This window comes from Protopterus annectens, chromosome 3.part1 (assembly GCF_019279795.1).
Source record: "Protopterus annectens isolate FY-2018-M chromosome 3.part1, PAN1.0, whole genome shotgun sequence".
Classification (NCBI taxonomy): domain Eukaryota; kingdom Metazoa; phylum Chordata; order Ceratodontiformes; family Protopteridae; genus Protopterus; species Protopterus annectens.
The window spans coordinates 715,524,581-715,545,444 of NC_056732.1; the positions used below are offsets into that span (position 1 = coordinate 715,524,581).

Here is a 20,864-nt window from a genome sequence, read left to right on the forward strand (position 1 = left end):
CTTACCCTGAGGCTAAGCTTAGGCTAGACAAGTTTAGAACAGTTCCACAAAGGCATGCTTGATGTTGTTTTATTAGGCATCTGTGTATTGTCTACACCAACAGAAGTTCTCCATGAAATTAACTAAATTACATAGACATGACCTCCCCTCAACAAAACCAAACTGTTGAGGGTATTGTTATAGCAGGTTTTTAATGCTGTAGTTACTAGAGTTAGATATGATGCATTTCATGATTTTGAAAATTAGAGTAGTTAAGCTGATGGGTCCATAGTTCCCCAGGTGAAGGGGTATGACAATAGCCATTCTCTATACTTCAGAGACTTACCCTGAGGCTAAGCTTAGGTTAGACAAGTTTAGAACAGTTCCACAAAGGCATACTTGATGTTGTTTTATTAGGCATCTGTGTATTGTCTACACCAACAGAAGTTGTATTTTAGTTTTTGAGATCACAGGAATTCAGCAATGTGTGGACTTTCATTGACTGTTTCTTAGATAAATCTGGCACTACATTTCTTTGCAAGTATATTAGATATGTTTTCAGATTCAGAGAGGGTGATATGATTTTGAATCAATTCAAAACTCTTCTTCTTCTTCTTTCGGCTTTTTCCCGGTTAGGGGTCGCCACAGCGGATCACCTGTCCGCTCATGACTGGCAGTGGAATTTTACAGTGTCGAGTTGCCAGCCTGGCACCCAACCTTCCACAGAAGGCACACACATGCACGCACTCACACCTAGGGCCAATTTAGAGTGCCCAATCCACCTACAGCATGTCTTTGGGATGTGGGAGGAAACCAGAGCACCAGGAGGAAACCCACACGACCACAGGGAGTACATGCAGACTCCGCGCAGAAGGCACCCCAGCCAAGGATCGAACCAGAGAACCTCTTGCTGTGAGGTGGCAATGCTAACCGCTGCACCACCGTGGCCGCCCTTCATCAATTTGAAACTCTGCTGAGTCTTATTTCTTAATTTTTGGATGAAACTAAAGAAAGACATAGTTATCTTTGGCTTTAGATTCTAGTCAGAGTCTGTGTTCCGTTTTAATCTTTTTAATTGTTGATTTTAGTTCTTTGATGATCTGTTTGATAGTGTGGGTAACTTTATATTTGTTATACAGCTTTAGATTTTTTTCTTTTGTTATCAAGCTTATTTATACTGGTGGATCACCAAGGTAATGTGTTGTTAAATTTCAGATTTTCTAGTGATATCAGTCTATGATGTAGTAGGCTTCAAATAATCATTAGATATTCAAAAAATGACATATTAAAGATGTAGTTTTACTACAAAATTAGCAGCACAGACTTTTGGGATAAAAGTTATCTCCTTTCTGTGTATTATATTTTATGTATTATATTTTATATTTTATTTTATGCTTTCTGTATCATATTTTAGTTTTTTGTAAGCCCTTTGCCTTTAGTTAGCATCAGTGTCCTTTAGTATCTGAAAACAGGCATTAAACTGTAAAACATTACGTAAGTTCATCATTGTTCTTTGAGCAGCCATTGTACCCATCGTTGCACTTTAAATCTGTTTATCCAGAGTACCTTATGGTATAGAGAAATGAAAAATTAAATAAATAACATGCACACTTTTCATTGCTATTTTTATGATTCATGTTAAAATCTAATTATTTTGCTTCTTTTATATTCACAATACCATTGCCTTCTTTTGACAGGAGCCTTGCGGTTGGTCTTAATGTTTACAGCTTAAAGATTTACGTTGAAACTGAATTTTAAGATTTTAAGATGAAAATTTCATAATTAAATGAAAAAAAAACAAATAATGATGTATTGGTTCATTTTAAAACTTTATTCATATATAGTTCTGAAAAAACTATGCCCTTGCAGTACAATATCAGTGAAAGACACAGTAAATGCATAACATTAATATGACACAAGAAAAAACATGTTCTCCATAGTATAGCCAAGTATGTGAGATTGACTATCAGTATATTGTTCGTGGTATAACCAAAACAAGTAACTCTCAGTACTGTGTACTTGGTATATTCAAGCTAGTTATATTAACTAACAAGTAACTATCAGTACTGTGTACTTGGTATGCTCGAGCTAGTTATATTAACTAACAAGTAACTGTTAGTACTATGTACCTGGAATACTCAAGCTAGTTATATTAACTAACAAGTAATTATCAGTACTGTGTACTTGGTTTATTCAAGCTAGTTATATTAACTAACAAGTAACTATCAGTACTGTGCACTTGGTATACTCGAGCTAGTTATATTAACTAGCAAGTAACTGTTAGTACTATGTACTTGTTATTCTCAAGCTAGTTATATTAACTATCATCACTTCATTCTTAATATACTGCAAACATATGTCAAAACCCACATGGTGTGAGAACCAACACAGCAGTGTAGGAGGAACAAGTGGCAGCAACCACAGTCCATATGACATGTGACATAAAAATAAAGCAAAAATTCACGCAAGTCAAAGTACCAACTGAGCTAAGTAGGGAATCTAACATTTGACTGGGCATACTTTACTTTCTAAAACCATTGTGAATTCCATTTTAAGCAACTGCATGCAATGCACTTTTACTGTAATTTCTAGATGCCCACTAGTTCTACATTCAGTATAACAATAGTGATTCTTAGAAGAGCAATAATGCAGTTCTACTGTTGGAGTAGCAATTAAATGGTAACAATTACTGTCATTCTTTCAGGATTTCACGGACAGCCTTTTAGCCCCAGGCACAATGCCAACTCAGATTTCTGGATTTTTCCATCTTTATTTACATCACAGTGATTAAGCAGGATTTCACGGAATTTGTCAAGGTCAACACCACTAATGCTGGGCTGTAATAAAGAAAAGAGAGAGACCAGTTATTCAGTTACACTAATAATGAAGGAGAAGGTGTAATAAAAATACAGTGGTAACTTCTGGAGGTATTTTTCACAGCTTATGCTAATAATGAATTGCAAGGCATTTCAGGTAATTAATAATGAACTAACAGAACCTTTTTCATTCTGTATTTTGGTTTTATTTGGAAAACAAAGATTCAGTGGTTACTGGGTTTGTTTGTTTGTTAGTTTTGTTTCTTTTGTCCCTCTGTACAGTAGAGCACTTTACAGTTCACATTCATTAAGCCAGTGCTGGTAGTCATGTTACACATACAGTGTTGATAGTGGTGGTACACATGTAGTGCTGGTAGTCGTGTTACATATACAGTGTTGGTAGTGGTGGTACACATGCAGTGCTGGTGCTAGTAGTGGTGGTACACATATGGTTTACCTTCATTTGTGCGTATTGTATAAGGGCGAACAGCAATTGTCCGAACAGCAGTTTGTGAAGTTTGCAAACACCGAATGGAAATAGGTTCAAATGTGCAATGAGCGAATGCACATTGACATTCGCTCATTGCACATTTGGCATTTTGGGGTGGATTGCCATATAGTGGGGTTCGGGAAATGGTCCCTTTCCCCACTGTAGTGTGATCTCAGAGTTTGAATATTAAAGTAGTGGGGGTGTGGGGGGTGCAGGGGGGCTTGCCCTCCCTGCTTTAAACCTTATTACATTTTTATTTTACATTAATGTTCGAAAATCACCAAATCTGCTTTTCGATTTGCTGATTTTCGAACATTACTAACTGTCGCTGTGTTCACTTTCGTGGTTACGATTCGCTCATATGAGCAATTGCACCATTGTGATTTGGCTTTGTAAAGGTAAACCGCACATACAGTGCTAGTATTGGTGATACACATGCGGTGCTGGTAATGGTGGTACATATGCAGTGCTGGTGCTAGTAGTGGTAGTACACATGCAGTGCTGGTCATGGTGTTACACGTACAGTGTTGGTAGTGGTGGTACACATGCAGTGCTGGTGCTAGTAGTGGTGGTACACATGCATGCAGTGCTAGTAGTGGTACACATGCAGTGCTAGCAGTGGTGGTACACATACAGTGCTGGTGGTGGTGGTGCACATGCAGTGCTGGTAGTCGTGTTACATATACAGTGTTTGCAGTGATGGTACACATGCAGTACTGGTGCTGGTAGTGGTGGTATACATGCAGTGCTGGTGCTAGTTGTGGTGGTACACATGCAGTGCTAGTAGTGGTATTACACATACACTGTTGGTAGTGGTGGTGCACATGCAGTGCTGGTGCTAGTAGTGGTGGTACACATGCAGTGCTGGTGCTGGTAGTGTTGGTACACATGCAGTGCTGGTGCTAGCAGTGGTGGTGCACATGCAGTGCTGGTAGTGATGGCACACATGTCCTTTTTATTTGTTTAGTCCCCTTCCTATAGATGGCCTAAAACAGAGATAATTCATGTATCGATGATCCTAAACACAGAGCAAGATCATGGTCAAGTAGGTCCCTAGCAAGGGTAATTAATCATCCACCCACCACACACACACACACATAAGCACCCTCCCGGCCATTCCAGTGTCCCATTACTTGACCATTTCTCCCCAGTTACCATAAACACTGCTCAAACCTGTCAGTATGCATACTATTTTCTTCTTTACTTCTACAATGATTAGAGCTATTTCCAACTTTTATTTCAGATTTTATAGCACAAACACTGATAACTGTTTGCTAAACAAAACAATACAGTAACACAATCAAAACAGACTTAGCATAAACAGTAAGCTTCTCTGCACTTGAAATACACATAGGTTCATAGGTTCATAGGTTGATACTAGGCTATCTGCCCTAGGGCATTTATAAGCCTAGCCAGAGTGTGTTTGGCTTTCGCCACCCATTTTAAATTAATTTTGCTATGCCCTTTTTCGAGGTTAGTATACTGTGCCTCTGTCTAACAGTGACACAGAAGTGATACCCGGGGTAAACCTATGATCTCCCATCCACTCATCAAGATTCCTCTTGAAGAGAGTCAATGAGGGACTCTGCCTAACCTGGACTGGGATTTTATTCCAGAGTGAAGGGAGCCTCTGGGTTATGAATCTGTCCCTCCAGCATGTCCTATTTATTTCAGTGTTGAGGTTCAAGTCTCTCGAGCGAGTAGCTCGATGGGATTTGGATTTTCTGAGGTGCAGCATGTCCATTAATTCCGGGTTGGACATGGCATTATACGTCAGGCACAGATCGCCTCTGAGAAGGCGGTATGCCACTGAGTAGAGCTGGAGTTTCTTTAACCGGGCAGCATATGGCATCTGTTTGAGCCCTTTGATCCTCTTGGTGAGGTACTTTTGGGGTCTTTCCAGTTGCTGCAGGTGTCTGGTAAGGTACATCCCAAAAGGGGTATTGTACTCAATTATGGGCCTGATGAGGGATGAGTAAAGAGGCACGATGACCTCCCCTGATCTAGATGTGAATCCCTTCATGATTAGGTGGGCTATATAAAATGTTTTTCTAACCACTTTGGCCACGTGGTTGTCAAATGAGAGATTGCTATCAACTTGGGTCCCCAGGTCCCTAATTACTTCTTCTGTACTTAATGGATTACCACCTATGTGGTAATTTGTGGGCACTTTGTTTTGCCAAAGGGGATGACTATACACTTTTGGCATTTAGCTTGAGGCCATGGCTCTGGCACCAGTTGTCTGTTTCTATGAGGCCCTTTTGGAGGATGCTTGTGTCGGCTGGAGAGTCGATTATGGCGCCCAGTTTGCAGTCATCTGCGAACTTGGTCAGCCACAGTCCTTCCGTGTTGGCCTGTACCTCCAAGAAATACATACCGAACAAGAGAGGTCCCAGGACTGAGCCTTGTGGGACGCCACTTGTAACTGGTTTGGAGTCTGACATGGCTCCAGCAATTCTAACCATGTGGGTTCTGTCCTTGAGCCAGTTTGCAACCCATCTAGTGACATAGGGGTTTATATTTAAGCTGGTGAGCTTATCTATAATGCCGGAGTGGGGTATTGCATCGAAGGCTTTTGTGAGGTCCAGGTAGGCTGTGTGGACCACCTTCCCCTCGTCAATGGCCTTGGTGACTGTTTCAAAGAAATCAACCAGGTTTAAGAGGCAGGATCTGCCCTTAACAAAGCTGAACTGGGTAGGATCCAGTGTCTGTAGGTCCCCAATATCTTTATTTATGAAGTCCATGATGATCCTTTCCATAGCTTTGCAGACCAAGCTAGTCAGGCTTATGGGGCGATAGTTTCCAGGATCCGTTGAGGCACCACCTTTGTGGAGAGGGACCACTGTTGCTGTACACCACTCTTTGGGTACATATCCTGTAGTAAGGCTGAGACTGAACAGTAGTTTTATGTTTGGGTTTAGCTCTTCTTGGAGTTCATGTAGGATGCAGCCCAGGACACCGTCTGGTCCCATTGATGCTGTGTTTTTTGCTTTGGAGAGGGCAGCTCTTACCTGAGCATCTGAGATGTCGGGGGGGGGCAGCACTCTGCTGGGATAGATATTTGCCTTTTGGTGGGGAGGGGGGGGAGAAGTTTGCGCTGAACCTGTCAGCTAGGACGTTGGCAATGTCTGTGGGTTCAGTGTATTTTTTGTCATTTTGGACTAATTCTGAGCATATCTGGGAATTCCCACCCAGGTTCCTAACATAACTAAAGAAAGCCTTGTGATTATCCTTAGTGTCCTGTGCAATTTTTCTCTCGAAGCTGGCCTTAGACGATTTTATGAGTGCCCGTAGTTTTTTGTTAATACTGATCAGAGATGCCGTCCCTTTTTGGGATTTTGCTCTATCATGTAGTAGCTTCCTCCTTCTATTGTATAGTTTGTTTATGGCTGGGGTCCACCAGACAGGACGTCTGCCTTTGGAGGATTGGGTCTTGGTTTTATTTGGGATTGCATGATCCGTGCATTCCTGAAGGTGTTCATAGAATGCGTTTATAAAGGATTCTGTGGTCTGGGCCGTATTTTCCACAGGCCCGGGGGCTTTGAAGGATTCCACCTCAGTTTTGAGGAGTATGAAATTTGCTTTAGAGAAGCTTTTGACTGTGGTTTTCAGGGCAGGGGGTGGAGTCGGGATGTGAATATCCAGGGAGATTAGTTTATGGTCTGATCTTACCAGTGAGGGATACACTTCTGGTCTGGAGCATAGAGTCCCCATGTTGGTGATGATCAGGTCCAGTATGTTTTCCCCTCTTGTGGGAGTGGTAACAAGTTGTTCCATAGCATTTGAGTTTATAAATTCTAGGAACCTTTGGGCTAGGGTGTTGGAGCTAGAGTAATGCTCCCAGTCTATGTTTGGGTAGTTGAAGTCGCCCAATATAATGGTGTTTGGAGAGACCTTCATATTTTCCAGTGTTCTCAGGAAGGCCGAGTGGGGTTCCTGGGTTTGGGAGGGTGGTCTGTAGCAGGCTATAAACTGGAAGGCAGTTTTACCCACTGTTAGTTGCACATGGGTAGTCTCTGATGCTTTGTGCTGTGCCACCAACCTGGAGGTGTGGGTATCTTTGATGAATATTGATACTCTCTCTCCTTTTGTGGTTCAGTCCAAGTTTTGGGGCCAAAAAGCATGGTATGAGGTATAACCTGGTAGTGCTGGGGTGCTCTCGGGAGCCTTGAACCAGGTTTCTGTTACTGCACAGATATCGATGTTCTCCATGCTAAGGAGAGTTTTGAGTGCATACATCTTGAGGTTTAGACTTCTGGCATTGAGTAGCATTACTCTTAGTTTCTTATCCCTTGTGATACCTATGGAGGCGGGTTTGTCTTTTGAGCCTTGCCTGCAAAAGGCACTATGGGGGTAGCAAGAGCCTTTGCCAATATCTGAAAGCCCAGGGGTGACAGGTGCAAGCCGTCCCTAGCGAAGCATCGTGGCTTGTCGAGCATGTCATCCCAGGCTGACAGGCATTGGATCCCCTTTGAATGACACCAATACTTAAGCCAATTGTTGAAATTGATCATCTTGTCTTCATATTGTGGCATCATTCTTGGTGAGGGTAAGATGCTACTCAAGGTCAGGGTCATACCGGCCTGGGCTACATGCTCAGAGAGCTCCTCTATGTCTCTTTTCATGTAGTCCAGGGAGGTACGTCTCAGGTCATTCACACCAGCATGGACAATGACTGAGTCATATTTGTACTTGCCTTGGAGTGACCTGAGTGCTTGTGTTATGTGGCGGATCCTAGCGCCCGACAGGCAGCTCACCGTGACCTTCTCCTTGTTCAGCCTGGTGAGCGGGACGTCAGTGTGCCTGATGATAGAGTCACCTATTACAAGTGTATCAGGTGTGTTGTTTAGCCTTAAGGGCTGTGACTGTTCGGCACACTGGCTTTGTGAGCTATGTGTTGCATGTGTTTTGTTTTGGGGTAGTGGTTGCTTAGGTGTCTGCTTTGGAGGTCTCTGCTGCTTAGGCAGATTTTTATTTAGAGCCTCCGAGTATGTTTTTGTGTGTTTATGTGTTTGGTTTGCTGTCATGGTAGGTCTATGTGAGACTGGAATTGTAGTGAATGTGGTTTCCTTCTCCTCCTGACTGGTTTCGCCAGTACTGAGTTGAGAGAGCTTAGCCTCCAGTATGGCTATATGGTTGCATCTCTCACATGTGTTGGAATTTGTTGGGAGGAGGAGAAGGTTGTGTGTGTACATGAGTTAGTTGTAACATTGCCTCAAGATTCCCAGATTCACCAGCTGGACTGGAGAGGAGATTGACAACTGACCTTTGGACATGCTAGAATAGTATTGGGAATTCCTTTATAATTGAAAAAAAGGGCCAATGGGGAACAAGGTACTCAAGGGGAGTTTGTGAGGGTGTAGTGCTTTTAATATTTTAGTGCTGACTTATATAATTGCTTTAGTGAGCAAGTGGCAGGTAACTTAAATGCAATGTGTTACAGGTAACTTAAATGCAAAAACAACAAACAGTAACTTTCTTTCAAGTGAAACAAGGAAATAAGTACAGTAAGCAATGCAGATATCACTAGGGATCCACAGAAGCGCTGAAATGCTGCGTTTTAGGTGGAATTAGTGTTTCAGGGAAATAACAAGCAAACAAACAACAAGCATACAAATAAAGCTAGATTCAGCAGGCCTGGATCTAGTCTATGCTACAGCAAACAAGGTGTACCAATTTCAGTAAGAAGCAGTTCAAATATACAGGCACAGACACATTCATTCAAACAGCATTAAAAACCACATTCAAAGAAAATGTATCTGGCCAGTGGTGGATTAAGTTTACCTTTGGGCTGTTTTCAAATCATAGGCCCCTTGCACACATTTCTTGGAGCATGCATAAATGCATGTGCTCTTTGATGCACCAATCCTGATTGTACTAAATTATATTCCTTCTATAATACAGCACCACTTGTTATAGTATGTCTTACATTTGAAGGTCTGAATAGTTTTCCAGTAAGAAATTAAATAAAATGTATGAACCAATAAGGGCAAAACTACCCATCACAGAACATTTTAACCCACAAAAGGCCACTCAAACTTCTATCATTACAATCCACCAATATCAGTCAATATATACAATTTCTGCAGAAGTAAAAGTCATCTGAATAATACCATATTAAAGAGATCTATAACTAATGAAGAGGTTGCTGCCAGCAAACAACTTTACATTTCAATGTTTCATGTACAAATTCAGTGTCTGCTGCCCTTGAAGAATAAATTGACCATTTTACATTAAAAATGATAAGCTGGTAATATTACAAAAGGGATGGCTGTTAAACCAGCAACAGGTTCATAGTTACTAGACATTTCATCCAAAGGAGGAGACATTCAGGAGTGCAACAACCCCATCCCCCCTTAAAGGAGGCACTGCAATATCAGCACTCCATCTACAAGGTATAGGAGTAGAATCCACAGCCTTATGTACCAAAGGCAGACATGCTACCTGTTGTGCTACTAACACTTCTTATAAAATTTATAGCAAAAACACCGATGATGGCCAGTTGCTAAACAAAACATTTACACATTGAAAACAAACTTAATATGAGCAACAGTAAACTTCTCTTCCCTTATAGTTCAACAGTCCTTAAAAATGCACAGAAGCTCAACACTCTTTGACAATGCACAGAAGCTCAAATCACATCATTTGAAAATGCACTGAAAGTCAACAGTCCTTGCTGATGACAGTTTGGCAGTTGTTGTAGAAGATGTAGGCTCTAGGGCCTTGTATTGAACATAAAGGGCTTGTGCTTGAAAGAGTTGACTAACCTGCTATTCCTAACTGGCATCTTAACACACACACACACACACACACACACACACACACACACACACACACACACACACACACACACACACACACACACTCACTCTCCATTCTCTGTGTTCGTCTGGGACAGAATGATACGTTCATGTATGAAAATCACATGCTCCATTTCAGATTAAATATGCATCCTTAAAGAATATCTACAAAATCTTATGCAAAACAGTTTGGCTCAATAAAAGGGTTGGTAAGTTGTCCTAGTGGCATCCAGGTAACCCCAGATACTGGAATCAAATTAGATTATATTGAAAAAGAACTGTGCAAACTGGATCCAAACAAAGCGCAGGGAGGATACAGAATAAGTAACAATGACATGAGAACACTTCAGCAAGAACTTACACTACCATTATATTTATTATTCACTAGGTCATATAAATATGGGGAGATTCCTCAAGATTGGAGACATGCACTTATTAAACCTGTCTTTAAGGGAAATGGGAATAGGACAAACCCATAATCATATAGACCCTTAAGTCTACTTTCATGCTGTGGAAAAATAATGGAGAAGGTAATACTGGATAAGTTATTGTCAGAACTGGATAGGTTGGGACTTGAAACCATATATCAGCATGCATATGTTGAAAATAGATCTATTACCACCTGTAACATGATGTTCTACAACAATATAATGACAGCTACGAATGAAGAAAATTATGCTGTGATGTGATTTATATAGATTTAACTTCAGCATTTGACAGGGTCATACACAAAACACTGATCAATAAATTAGTACAACTAGGTATTGATGTATTGTTGATAAGATGGATAGCTGCATGGCTTAGAAATAGGACATGGCAAGTATCACACACCAACTGGACAGGTGAAATCCTCGGTTACCGTCAAGGTGTCCCACAGGGCTCTGTCCTAGGCCCTTACTTGTTTAGATTGCATCTTTCAGACCTTAATTTTTCATCTGAGGTGTTCAACAGTCTATATGCTGACAACCTGAAATTGGGTAAACTGATTATAAGTGTTATAGATAAGGCATGTCTGCAAAATTATTTGACTAAATTGACCATTTGGGCACAGGAGAATAATATGTTGATAAAGACATCAAAAACTAAGCATATGAGATGTGGGAGACATAAATTGAAAGGTGAATATTTAATACAGTGCACAGTGATTGAAACTGTAGTCTCATTTAAGGACCTGTATATATGGGTAGATTCAGCTATGAGTTTTTCTTATCATATCAACCAATTGGCTAATGATAGTTATAGAGTTATAGAACCCTAGGTTGTACAAAAAGATTTTTGCAATGGCCTATTGTAGAGCCTGCTCTCTGTAGATGCTACTTAACATACTATTTCTTTTATCCAAGGGTGCCAGAACCATAGGGCAAGGGGGAGAGATGTTATATAACATCTATGGCAGTCATACGGTGTTTGTTTTTCTGCATTTGCTGCCTTTCATAGCGGACTCCCTTGGGAAGTTCGGCTTGTGGCATGTTTGATTCTGCGGTGTATTGTTGGAATGATTTTTGATTTGTTTTTGCTTTGATTGCATTTTGCGACGTTGTTCTTGGTGGTTTTCTTTGTAAATATTTTTAGGTAGGTACTGCAATAGTTGCTGTGAAGCACTGACTGGTTCATTTTGATTGATAACTTTCACTTACGTCATCAGACTTTCATTCTCTTGACAAATTACCATTCATCACCTGTTTGAATTTGAAAATTACATTCTTTCAGGCTGATGAAGAACTAAATAATCAGTTTCATGTAAGCGACTCCCCCTTTTTGATTGGATTTATATTATTTTAATATATTTTAATATATCTTAGTATATTTTGATACATAATTACTACATTCTCCTAATAGGATTTTAGGTAGTATGAATACTGAAGCAGTTCAGTCGATGTTCCTTGAATGCAGGACTTTTAATAATTTAAATTAAAATAGGCACGATGTTTTTGCAATATATTCTTGATGCTTCCTATAAGTATTTTCTGTCTTTCATGGCTTGAGCTTTGTCTCACATTTTAAGCGTATTATATGTGTTTTAATTTTTGGATCGGTATACGATCTATGTTAGCGTAACTACGGAGATTCCTCATGATAGTTCTATGACAACATGGAATTTTTTATGCTAAAGGTTGTGTCATAATGACAGTATTTATTAAAATATTCAATGTTTTTGACATCAGTAGCGTTTTTTTAATGGCTGTGTATGCACTGTTTTTTTAACAAATGAAATTCTAACATGATTAATGAATTAAGTAAAGGCCATTATTGCTTAATTGTTATTTTGCCCGCCAAAATTTCTGATATATAAGAACTTTTGTTTTTACTGTTTAAATACACCTGAAGAAGCATAGTTAAACTACGTGAAAGCGCTTGTGTTCTTTCATCTCAATAAAGAAGATTTACGCATATTGGTTCATCTCCAGTGGTGACTCCTGTTTGGATCTCATACTATTATTTGTTCCACATTTTTTCCACGAGGAGTCTTTACTTTCCTGCAACAGTTTTGTTGGGGCTTTTTCTGTTGCTTGTTGCTGTTTGCAGGTTTGACTAATGGAGCAGATTAACATTGAATTGGACTTTAATCCAGTGACGAGGACAACTTTTTCATCTGCTTGGGATTCTCTCAAGCACTGTACTGAAAATCCTTTATTGACTCTGGAGTTGACTAACCAAGCCACTATTTCACCACAGACTCCTAACAGTGAGAGCATTAATGAATTTAATAGACTTTGTAAATTGTTCCAGGATGATTTGTACCAATTACAAAGATATGCATGGCAAAGATTGCACCTAGAGGCATGTATACATTTTAAAATAGTGCCTAGAGGCATGCGTATCTTTTGTATGCCTTCGTATGGGGACAGCCATCCCACTTTATTGAGAAAATGGCAAGATTTGAATATACAACTTGGTTTCAGCTACATCAACCTCCTTTTAGAATATTTTGCACCTCTTGAAACTGACTTAAGGAATAAAATAGATTCACAGTACAAAGTCATTTCAGAATGCTTCAACACGGAATATTTTGTTAAAAGGTTGGACAATGTATTGACTCAAGTTCATTCTTTTAGTGAAAGACTGAAACAGGTGAAGCACAAGAAACTTGTAAGGGATGCTAAAGATTTTGCTCTTGGTCAAGTTTTTTTATGGCCTAGGACAGAAACTGTACCCACACGAATAGACTCTAATGCTGAAAAACAGCCTTATGCCTCCAGTTCTCTTCCCTTTTCACAAGGGACTTCTAATACTGACATTGATATAGTTCCTTCTTCTTCATCTACAATCAGCACAATGGGTAACATGGAACTGATACCTAACAGTTTTGTTTTTAAATCCACTGAAGATGCAAGTTTTGCTAGTGATACCCCCCCTCCAAACCAACAGGCAGCCAAAGCTTTCCTTTTAGCAGGTGCCAAACCTAAGGATACAGCGCCTGCTACCAATTGTTTTTTACCATTTCCAGTCAAGCAACAACTTGGATGGAGAGGCCGATCAAACAGCAGGGGGCCCAGAAAAAGAAAGGGATCTGAAGAAAAATATGCAAACACAAGGAAACAAAGAAATTGAACTCTTTAGTGTATAATGTTTCTGATTATGTTTTATCTGATGCCGATATTTCTTTATTAGATAAAGGTCTTAATTTCATCCCTTCTCAAACCAGCATTTTGAATGAGGTTTTAATTGATTTGAGATTGTTTTGTCGAAATGTTTCTTTGAAAATTTTATTTAAAAACAAGAATGCTTTAGATACTCAAACCTTAAAAAATTTTTTTAGAATTAAAAGTAGTTTTATACCCTTTATGCCACATAATGTGGAAAGCTTTTTGAAGATATGTGAAAATGACTTTTATGAATGGTTTGCTTTGAATAAGAAAAGATGCAGCTTTTTTAATGTTACCAAAGCTGAACAAGAGTCCATTCATGCTTTAAAAAGCAATGTCCACATTATCATTAAGCCAGCTGATAAGGGCGGGGCCGTGGTCATTATGAACTCTTCAAACTATGACCATAACATGCATAGTCTTCTAACAGATGACACAGTTTATGAATTGGTCTCGTCGGAGAGAGTTAAGAGAATTATTAAAATGGTACAAAATGACTTATATGACCTTTTGATGTGTGGTCAGATAAGTTGTGAACTCTATGAATATTTTTTCATAGAGTTCCCTACAATCCCCATAATTAAAGGTCTACCTAAGATACACAAAGGTATTAATCCTGTACCAATGAGACCCATAGTTTCCAGCGAACGTTGGATAACCTCCACCATCTCTTCATTTGTTGAAAGCTTACTTAGACCTTTAGTAGATAATGTCCCTCATATTCTTAGGGACTCATACCAATTGGTTGAGTTTTTCAGTGAATTTGTATTAGATAAGAAGGATAAAGATTTACTTTTAGTCCCTATGGATGTCAAAAATCTTTTTACTTGCATTCCTAATGACATAGGGCTTCAACCTATCAGAGAGATCCTAGTTGCTCAGTCTGACTATAGTAATAATAGACAAATTCTTATTAATTGTTTACTAGAATTAATACTCAACAATAATGTTTTTTTGTATAATGATCACCTTTATCTGCAAAAATGGGGGGTTGCCATGGGCACCCCCTGTGCTAACAGTTACGCTAACCTTGTAGTTTTTCACTGGGAGCGCAACTGTTTGTTCCAACAAGCAGAATTTAGCAGAATCAGGATGTATAAGAGATTTGTGGATGACGTTCTTTTCATATGGGAAGGCACACAATTGGAGTGTACTAATTTTATTAAAGAACTAAACACTACAACGTCTTTACTAAGGTTTACAGCAGAGACATCTTGTCATCAGATAAATTATTTAGATTTAACATTGGACCTTGTGGGGAATAAAATAGTCACTTCATTGTACAGGAAACCTACTTGGAGGAACACGCTACTCCGTTATGAGAGTATGCACCCCAGATTTACTTTCAAGGGCATTATATTAAGCCAAATGTATAGGATATATAAAATATGTAGTAACAAAACTAATTTACAGTTAGAACTCAATAATTTGGAAGCTCTGCTTAGAGAAAGAGGTTGCCCCTCTAAATTAATTACAGAATGTAGGCAGGAAATTATAAGGAAAAGGAATGTTACTCACAACCTGGATGACTACACTAGGAGCATCTCAAAACCCTATATAAGAAACAAAGATAAGTTCACTGATAAGTTGAGTTATGTCACTAAATACACCAGTGATATCATTAGTCTCAACAAAATTATTAGCAGGAATTGGAATGTTTTAATTGCTGATGCCTTCACTAAAAAAATAGTGGGTGATTATCCCAGATTTAGTTACAAGACATGTAACAATTTAAAGCAGTTACTTTGTCTAGAAAAGATTTCTTCTAACAATTATGTAACGGAAGAACTACAGGGCACATTTCCATGTGGACACTGCCATATGTGTCCCTTTATTTCCAAGGTTATCAGCTTTCAACATCCTGAAGGGTTTTACTTTTAGACCCAAGTTCCATAGTGACTGTAACAGTGTCAATTTAATCTATTTAGCTACTTGTGATAAATGTGAAGTGTTTTATGTTGGCCTTACCAAGAGGAGACTTCGTGATAGAATTTATAATCACTGTTATGACATTAAGAAAGGTCATGAGTGCAATGCCTTAGCTAAGCACATTAATGAACATAAAACTCATACATTTAGTTTCAAGGTCTTGGAACTAGTGGCTTTTAACCATAGAGAAGGTGACAACATCAATCAGCTAGCTATTAAAGAACTTAAATGGATTTTCACCCTGAAAGCTCACATTTATCCAGGCATCAATCAGTCTGCATCTATTAAACCCATTTTGAATAGTAGAAAGTTATAAATATAAAATAGATTGTCTTAGGATATAGGTCAACATAACATTAGTTGTGATTTTTAGCTCTTGGGTACTGTCCCCTTCTTGTGACCTGTTTGGTTGACATTCCTTCTCCCTGTAGCTCCTGGCTTATTGAGTACACGTTTTTCTGTGATCTTGGACATGGCTTATATATGCCCTCTTTTGAATATTTTATATACCTATAAGGTGCCTTTGATGTTATATATTTATCACATATATTGCTTTAATATCTGATAGAATATTCCTTACACAAGCCTAAACATAGAAGATTTGGTCTATATATACCTCTTTTGTTTGATTTTTCAATAATATATATATTTTTAATAATATTCTCATTAAGATTCTGGGAAATAATTCATATAACACATTATATGTTTTTTTTCATGTCCTTTTACTTTTAAGTATCTTTTCAGATGATCACTATATGCTATTGGTTGCAATTTACATTTATTGGCCACAGTATTTGTGCTCTTGGAGCAGTATAAGACATTTTTTATACATTGTGTTTCACAATTATTAGTTTTCTTAATCTCGGTCTCGTGTTTTAGTATGAGTTATATGTTTATTAATTTTATATATGAGGTATTAATAGTAACTAATATTTTATATAACATCTATGGCAGTCATACGGTGTTTGTTTTTCTGCATTTGCTGCCTTTTATAGCGGACTCCCTTGGGAAGTTCGGCTTGTGGCATGTTTGATTCTGCGGTGTATTGTTGGAATGATTTTTGATTTGTTTTTGCTTTGATTGCATTTTGTGACGTTGTTCTTGGTGGTTTTCTTTGTAAATATTTTTAGGTAGGTACTGCAATAGTTGCTGTGAAGCACTGACTGGTTCATTTTGATTGATAACTTTCACTTACGTCATCAGACTTTCATTCTCTTGACAAATGTTACTGCCTCCTGGTAAGCGTGTCTGGCTACTGTTACCAGTTTCTTTAAATTACCATTCATCACCTGTTTGAATTTGAAAATTACATTCTTTCAGGCTGATGAAGAACTAAATAATCAGTTTCATGTAAGCGACTCCCCTTTTGATTGGATTTATATTATTTTAACATATTTTAATATATCTTAGTATATTTTGATACATAATTACTACATTCTCCTAATAGGATTTTAGGTAGTATGAATACTGAAGCAGTTCAGTCGATGTTCCTTGAATGCAGGACTTTTAATAATTTAAATTAAAATAGGCACGATGTTTTTGCAATATATTCTTGATGCTTCCTATAAGTATTTTCTGTCTTTCATGGCTTGAGCTTTGTCTCACATTTTAAGCGTATTATATGTGTTTTAATTTTTGGATCGGTATACGATCTATGTTAGCGTAACTACGGAGATTCCTCATGATAGTTCTATGACAACATGGAATTTTTTATGCTAAAGGTTGTGTCATAATGACAGTATTTATTAAAATATTCAATGTTTTTGACATCAGTAGCGTTTTTTTAATGGCTGTGTATACACTGTTTTTTTAACAAATGAAATTCTAACATGATTAATGAATTAAGTAAAGGCCATTATTGCTTAATTGTTATTTTGCCCGCCAAAATTTCAGATATATAAGAACTTTTGTTTTTACTGTTTAAATACACCTAAAGAAGCGTAGTTAAACTACGTGAAAGCGCTTGTGTTCTTTCATCTCAATAAAGAAGATTTACGCATATTGGTTCGTTTCCAGTGGTGACTCCTGTTTGGATCTCATACTACTATTTCCTTTATCCAAGGGTGCCAGAACCATAGGGCAAGGGGGAGTGAGTGCCCTCCCACTTTTACAGCTGCAGGTTGGCCAATAGGCTTCAACAATTAAAAAATAAAAATTCTCCACTCAGTGCTGCAAGCATCTTCTCCTTTAAGGAGGACCATGCGTGCATTGCATGCATGCACGCCAACACAGATGTAAATACATTCCACACTCATGTGTGGAATTTAAGCTAGTAGTTCTGTTAAGAGTGTGTGCACATTTGGCCGTACAGTTGAGAGAAAAGGTAAATGTGTGTGTCTGTGTAATTTAAACTGTTAATTTCTGTATGACAGGAAATTGTGTGTGTGTGTGTGTGCGTGTGTGTGTGTGTGTGTGTGTGTGTGTGTGTGTGTGTGTGTGTGTGTGTGTGTGTGTGTGTGTGTGTGTGTGTGTGTGTGTGTGTGTGTGTTGCTATGTAACAGAGCAGGTTTGTGTATGTGTGTGTGCTGCTGTGTGAGAACAGAGAAGGTTTTGTCTGTGTGTGTGTCTGTCTAAATCCATAGATGAGGGTAAGGTGGTTCACACAGCTTATCTAGATCGCGCCAAGGCTTTCGACACTATCTCCCACTCTGGAATTATAGATAAGCTCACTAAACTAGGTATAAATGCCTACGTCACAAGATGGGTTGCCAACTGGCTCATGGACAGAACCCACACTGTGAAAGTAGCAGACTCCAAATCCGACTTCAGACCAGTGACAAGTGGAGTACCACAGGGTTCAGTCCTGGGTCCTCTCCTGTTTGGTATCTACTTCTCTGAAGTACAGGCTAACACAGAAGGTCTTTGGCTAACAAAGTTTGCAGATGACTGCAAACTAGGAGCCATAATTGAAACTCCTAATGATGTGGACATACTACAAAAGGGCCTCACTGAGACAAATGCCTGGTGTCAAAGCCATGGCCTAAAGCTCAATGCCAAAAAGTGTATTGTCATCCCATTTGGTAAAAACTCTGTACCCATGAACTAACACATAGTTTGTAGTCTACTTAATGCAGAAAATGTGATAAGAGACCTTGGGACACAGGTGGACAGTAGTCTCTCCTTTGATAATCACATCGCCGCAGTGGTCAGGAAATCCTTCTACATGGGTCACCTCATCACAAAAGGTTTCTCATCCAGAAAAAAAGAGGCCATTGTTCCCCTCTACTCATCACTCATTAGACCCATTATAGAGTACAACACCCCTTTTTGTATGTACCTCACAAGACATCTACAACAACAGGAAAGGCCACAAAAATACCTCACAAAGAGGATTACTGGCCTCAAACAGATGCCCTATGCAGACCATCTCAAAAAACTCCAGCTTTACTCCGTCGCATATCGCCTACTCAGAGGCGATCTCTGCCTAACATACAAAGCTATGTCAAACCCAGAGCTTTTGGACATGCTCCACTTAAAGAAATCCCAATCCCTCCGAGCTACACGCTCTAGGGACCAAACCTTATCACCACAATAAACAGAACATGCTGGAGGGATAGATTCCGTTCCAGAGACTTCCCATACTCTGGAAGAGACTGCCTATCTATGTCAAACGGAGCTCCTCATTAGCACTCTTCAAGAAAAGTTTTGATGATTGGATGGGAGATAGGAAATTCACCCCCGGGATCACTTCTGTGGCTCTGCTCGACAGGGGCACATGAAAATAATTTTCTTGGGTGGCGAAAGCCAGGGTACATTTTGGCTAGGCTTATATAGGCCCTAGGGCCAATAGCCTAGTACCCTCCTATGAACCTATGAACCTAATTAAAACTAGTGGTTCTGTTCACTTCTGTATGAGAAAGAAAGTGCATGTGTTACAGGAGACAAGAGCCTGCATCCTCTACACCAACTACCATACTGCTGTTGGAATTCTGAGCTTCAGTGGAGACAAGAGCCTGAATCCTGTACAACGATTACCAGAATGCTGACAGAATTGTGAGTTTGAGCTTCCATACATTTTCAGGGAATTATGAGTTTCAGTGCATTTTCAAGGGATTATTAGTGTGTATCTGAGAATAAAATATATTGTTTATATTCTATATATTATATTCTAACATGAATTAGTGGAAGAAAAGGAAATCAGAACTGTTATGTGAATGTGGTTAATGATTTTTACTTTTATGCATATAAATAATCAATGGTCCAAGGCTAGGCTCGAACCTCTGCGAGTGGGCCGAGCTTGTTGAAAACTGGTATGAACTGGTGCAAAAGGTGATTAAAACTTTCAGGTGACATCATTCTTCTTAACTATTATGTCCATCATTTTACGTGTAGTTTACTCACCTTGTATAGAAACTCATCTCCAAACTAACAATTCAGTCCGCGGATATGAGTCAATTCCAGGTATAGCTGAAAGTAAACTAGTCATTTTTCAAAACATACATTTTTACTTAAAATAAAAGATAAGAGATCAAAAATGTTATGCCTATGTGGTTAGTAATTTAAACTCATATAGATGTAAATAAACACTGGTCTGAGGCTTGGCTCGAGCCTCTGCGAACGGGCCGAGCTGGTAGGGAAGGGGTAGGCATTTGATTGGAGAGGTGCTAGTATGGTATGCACCTGATTGGATTAGCTTAGTGGGTTGGGCTCTGTGAATTTGGTAGGTGCATGCATTGTATGTGCTTTGAACGTATGCGAATGGGTATAAGCCAATCGGCTTGGGTCACCTATAATACTCTAATAGTGAGCCCTTTGGTACTAGAATCCAGATGGTCGTACCTGATAGGCCAACTATGATGAGCAGGGGATTGGCAGAAAAAATCCCGCTGCTGTTGAGTGAGGCCAGTGAAAAAACCCTGCTATGTTGAGCAACCACTGGTATTCAGGAACACGGCGCCAATTGTTTGGCTGTAACTGATAGGCCAGTAAAGGTGGGCAGGGTATCGATGGAAAAAATCCCACCACTAGTGATTGGGGCCAATAAACCGCAAGAGTTACGCCTCTATGCAGTGACGTAAGTGAGGAAGCAGGTCAGTGAGGTGATTGGTGGACCCATTCCCGCCGGTGGGTACAGGTGGCCAATAGGATAGTCAGTGACATGTATGCCTAGGAAAACCCTGCCCATAATAGACATGGGATGCTGATGGTGGAAGCCAAGCAGAGATAGGTTATCAGTGAAAGGGGGTGGGATAGAGGTGGGGCTGGCACTCGACTGAGCTGATTGATGTCCTGAGAAGGGCGACAAGAGATTGGAGGATGTAAT

At 39.3% G+C, this 20,864-nt stretch overlaps 1 protein-coding gene across 1 annotated transcript in view; it reads right to left on the minus strand.

Annotated features, from left to right (window-relative positions):
• Window positions 1-1,795: 1,795 nt before the first annotated feature.
• The window catches only part of SCGN (secretagogin, EF-hand calcium binding protein), a 1,236,219-nt gene continuing 1,217,150 nt past the window's right edge, over window positions 1,796-20,864 (minus strand). The window contains exon 11 of the mRNA XM_044067071.1: window positions 1,796-2,816. Within this exon, the coding sequence (XP_043923006.1) occupies window positions 2,688-2,816 (129 nt within the window). The 3' untranslated portion in view covers window positions 1,796-2,687. The remainder of the gene's footprint in view (window positions 2,817-20,864) is intronic.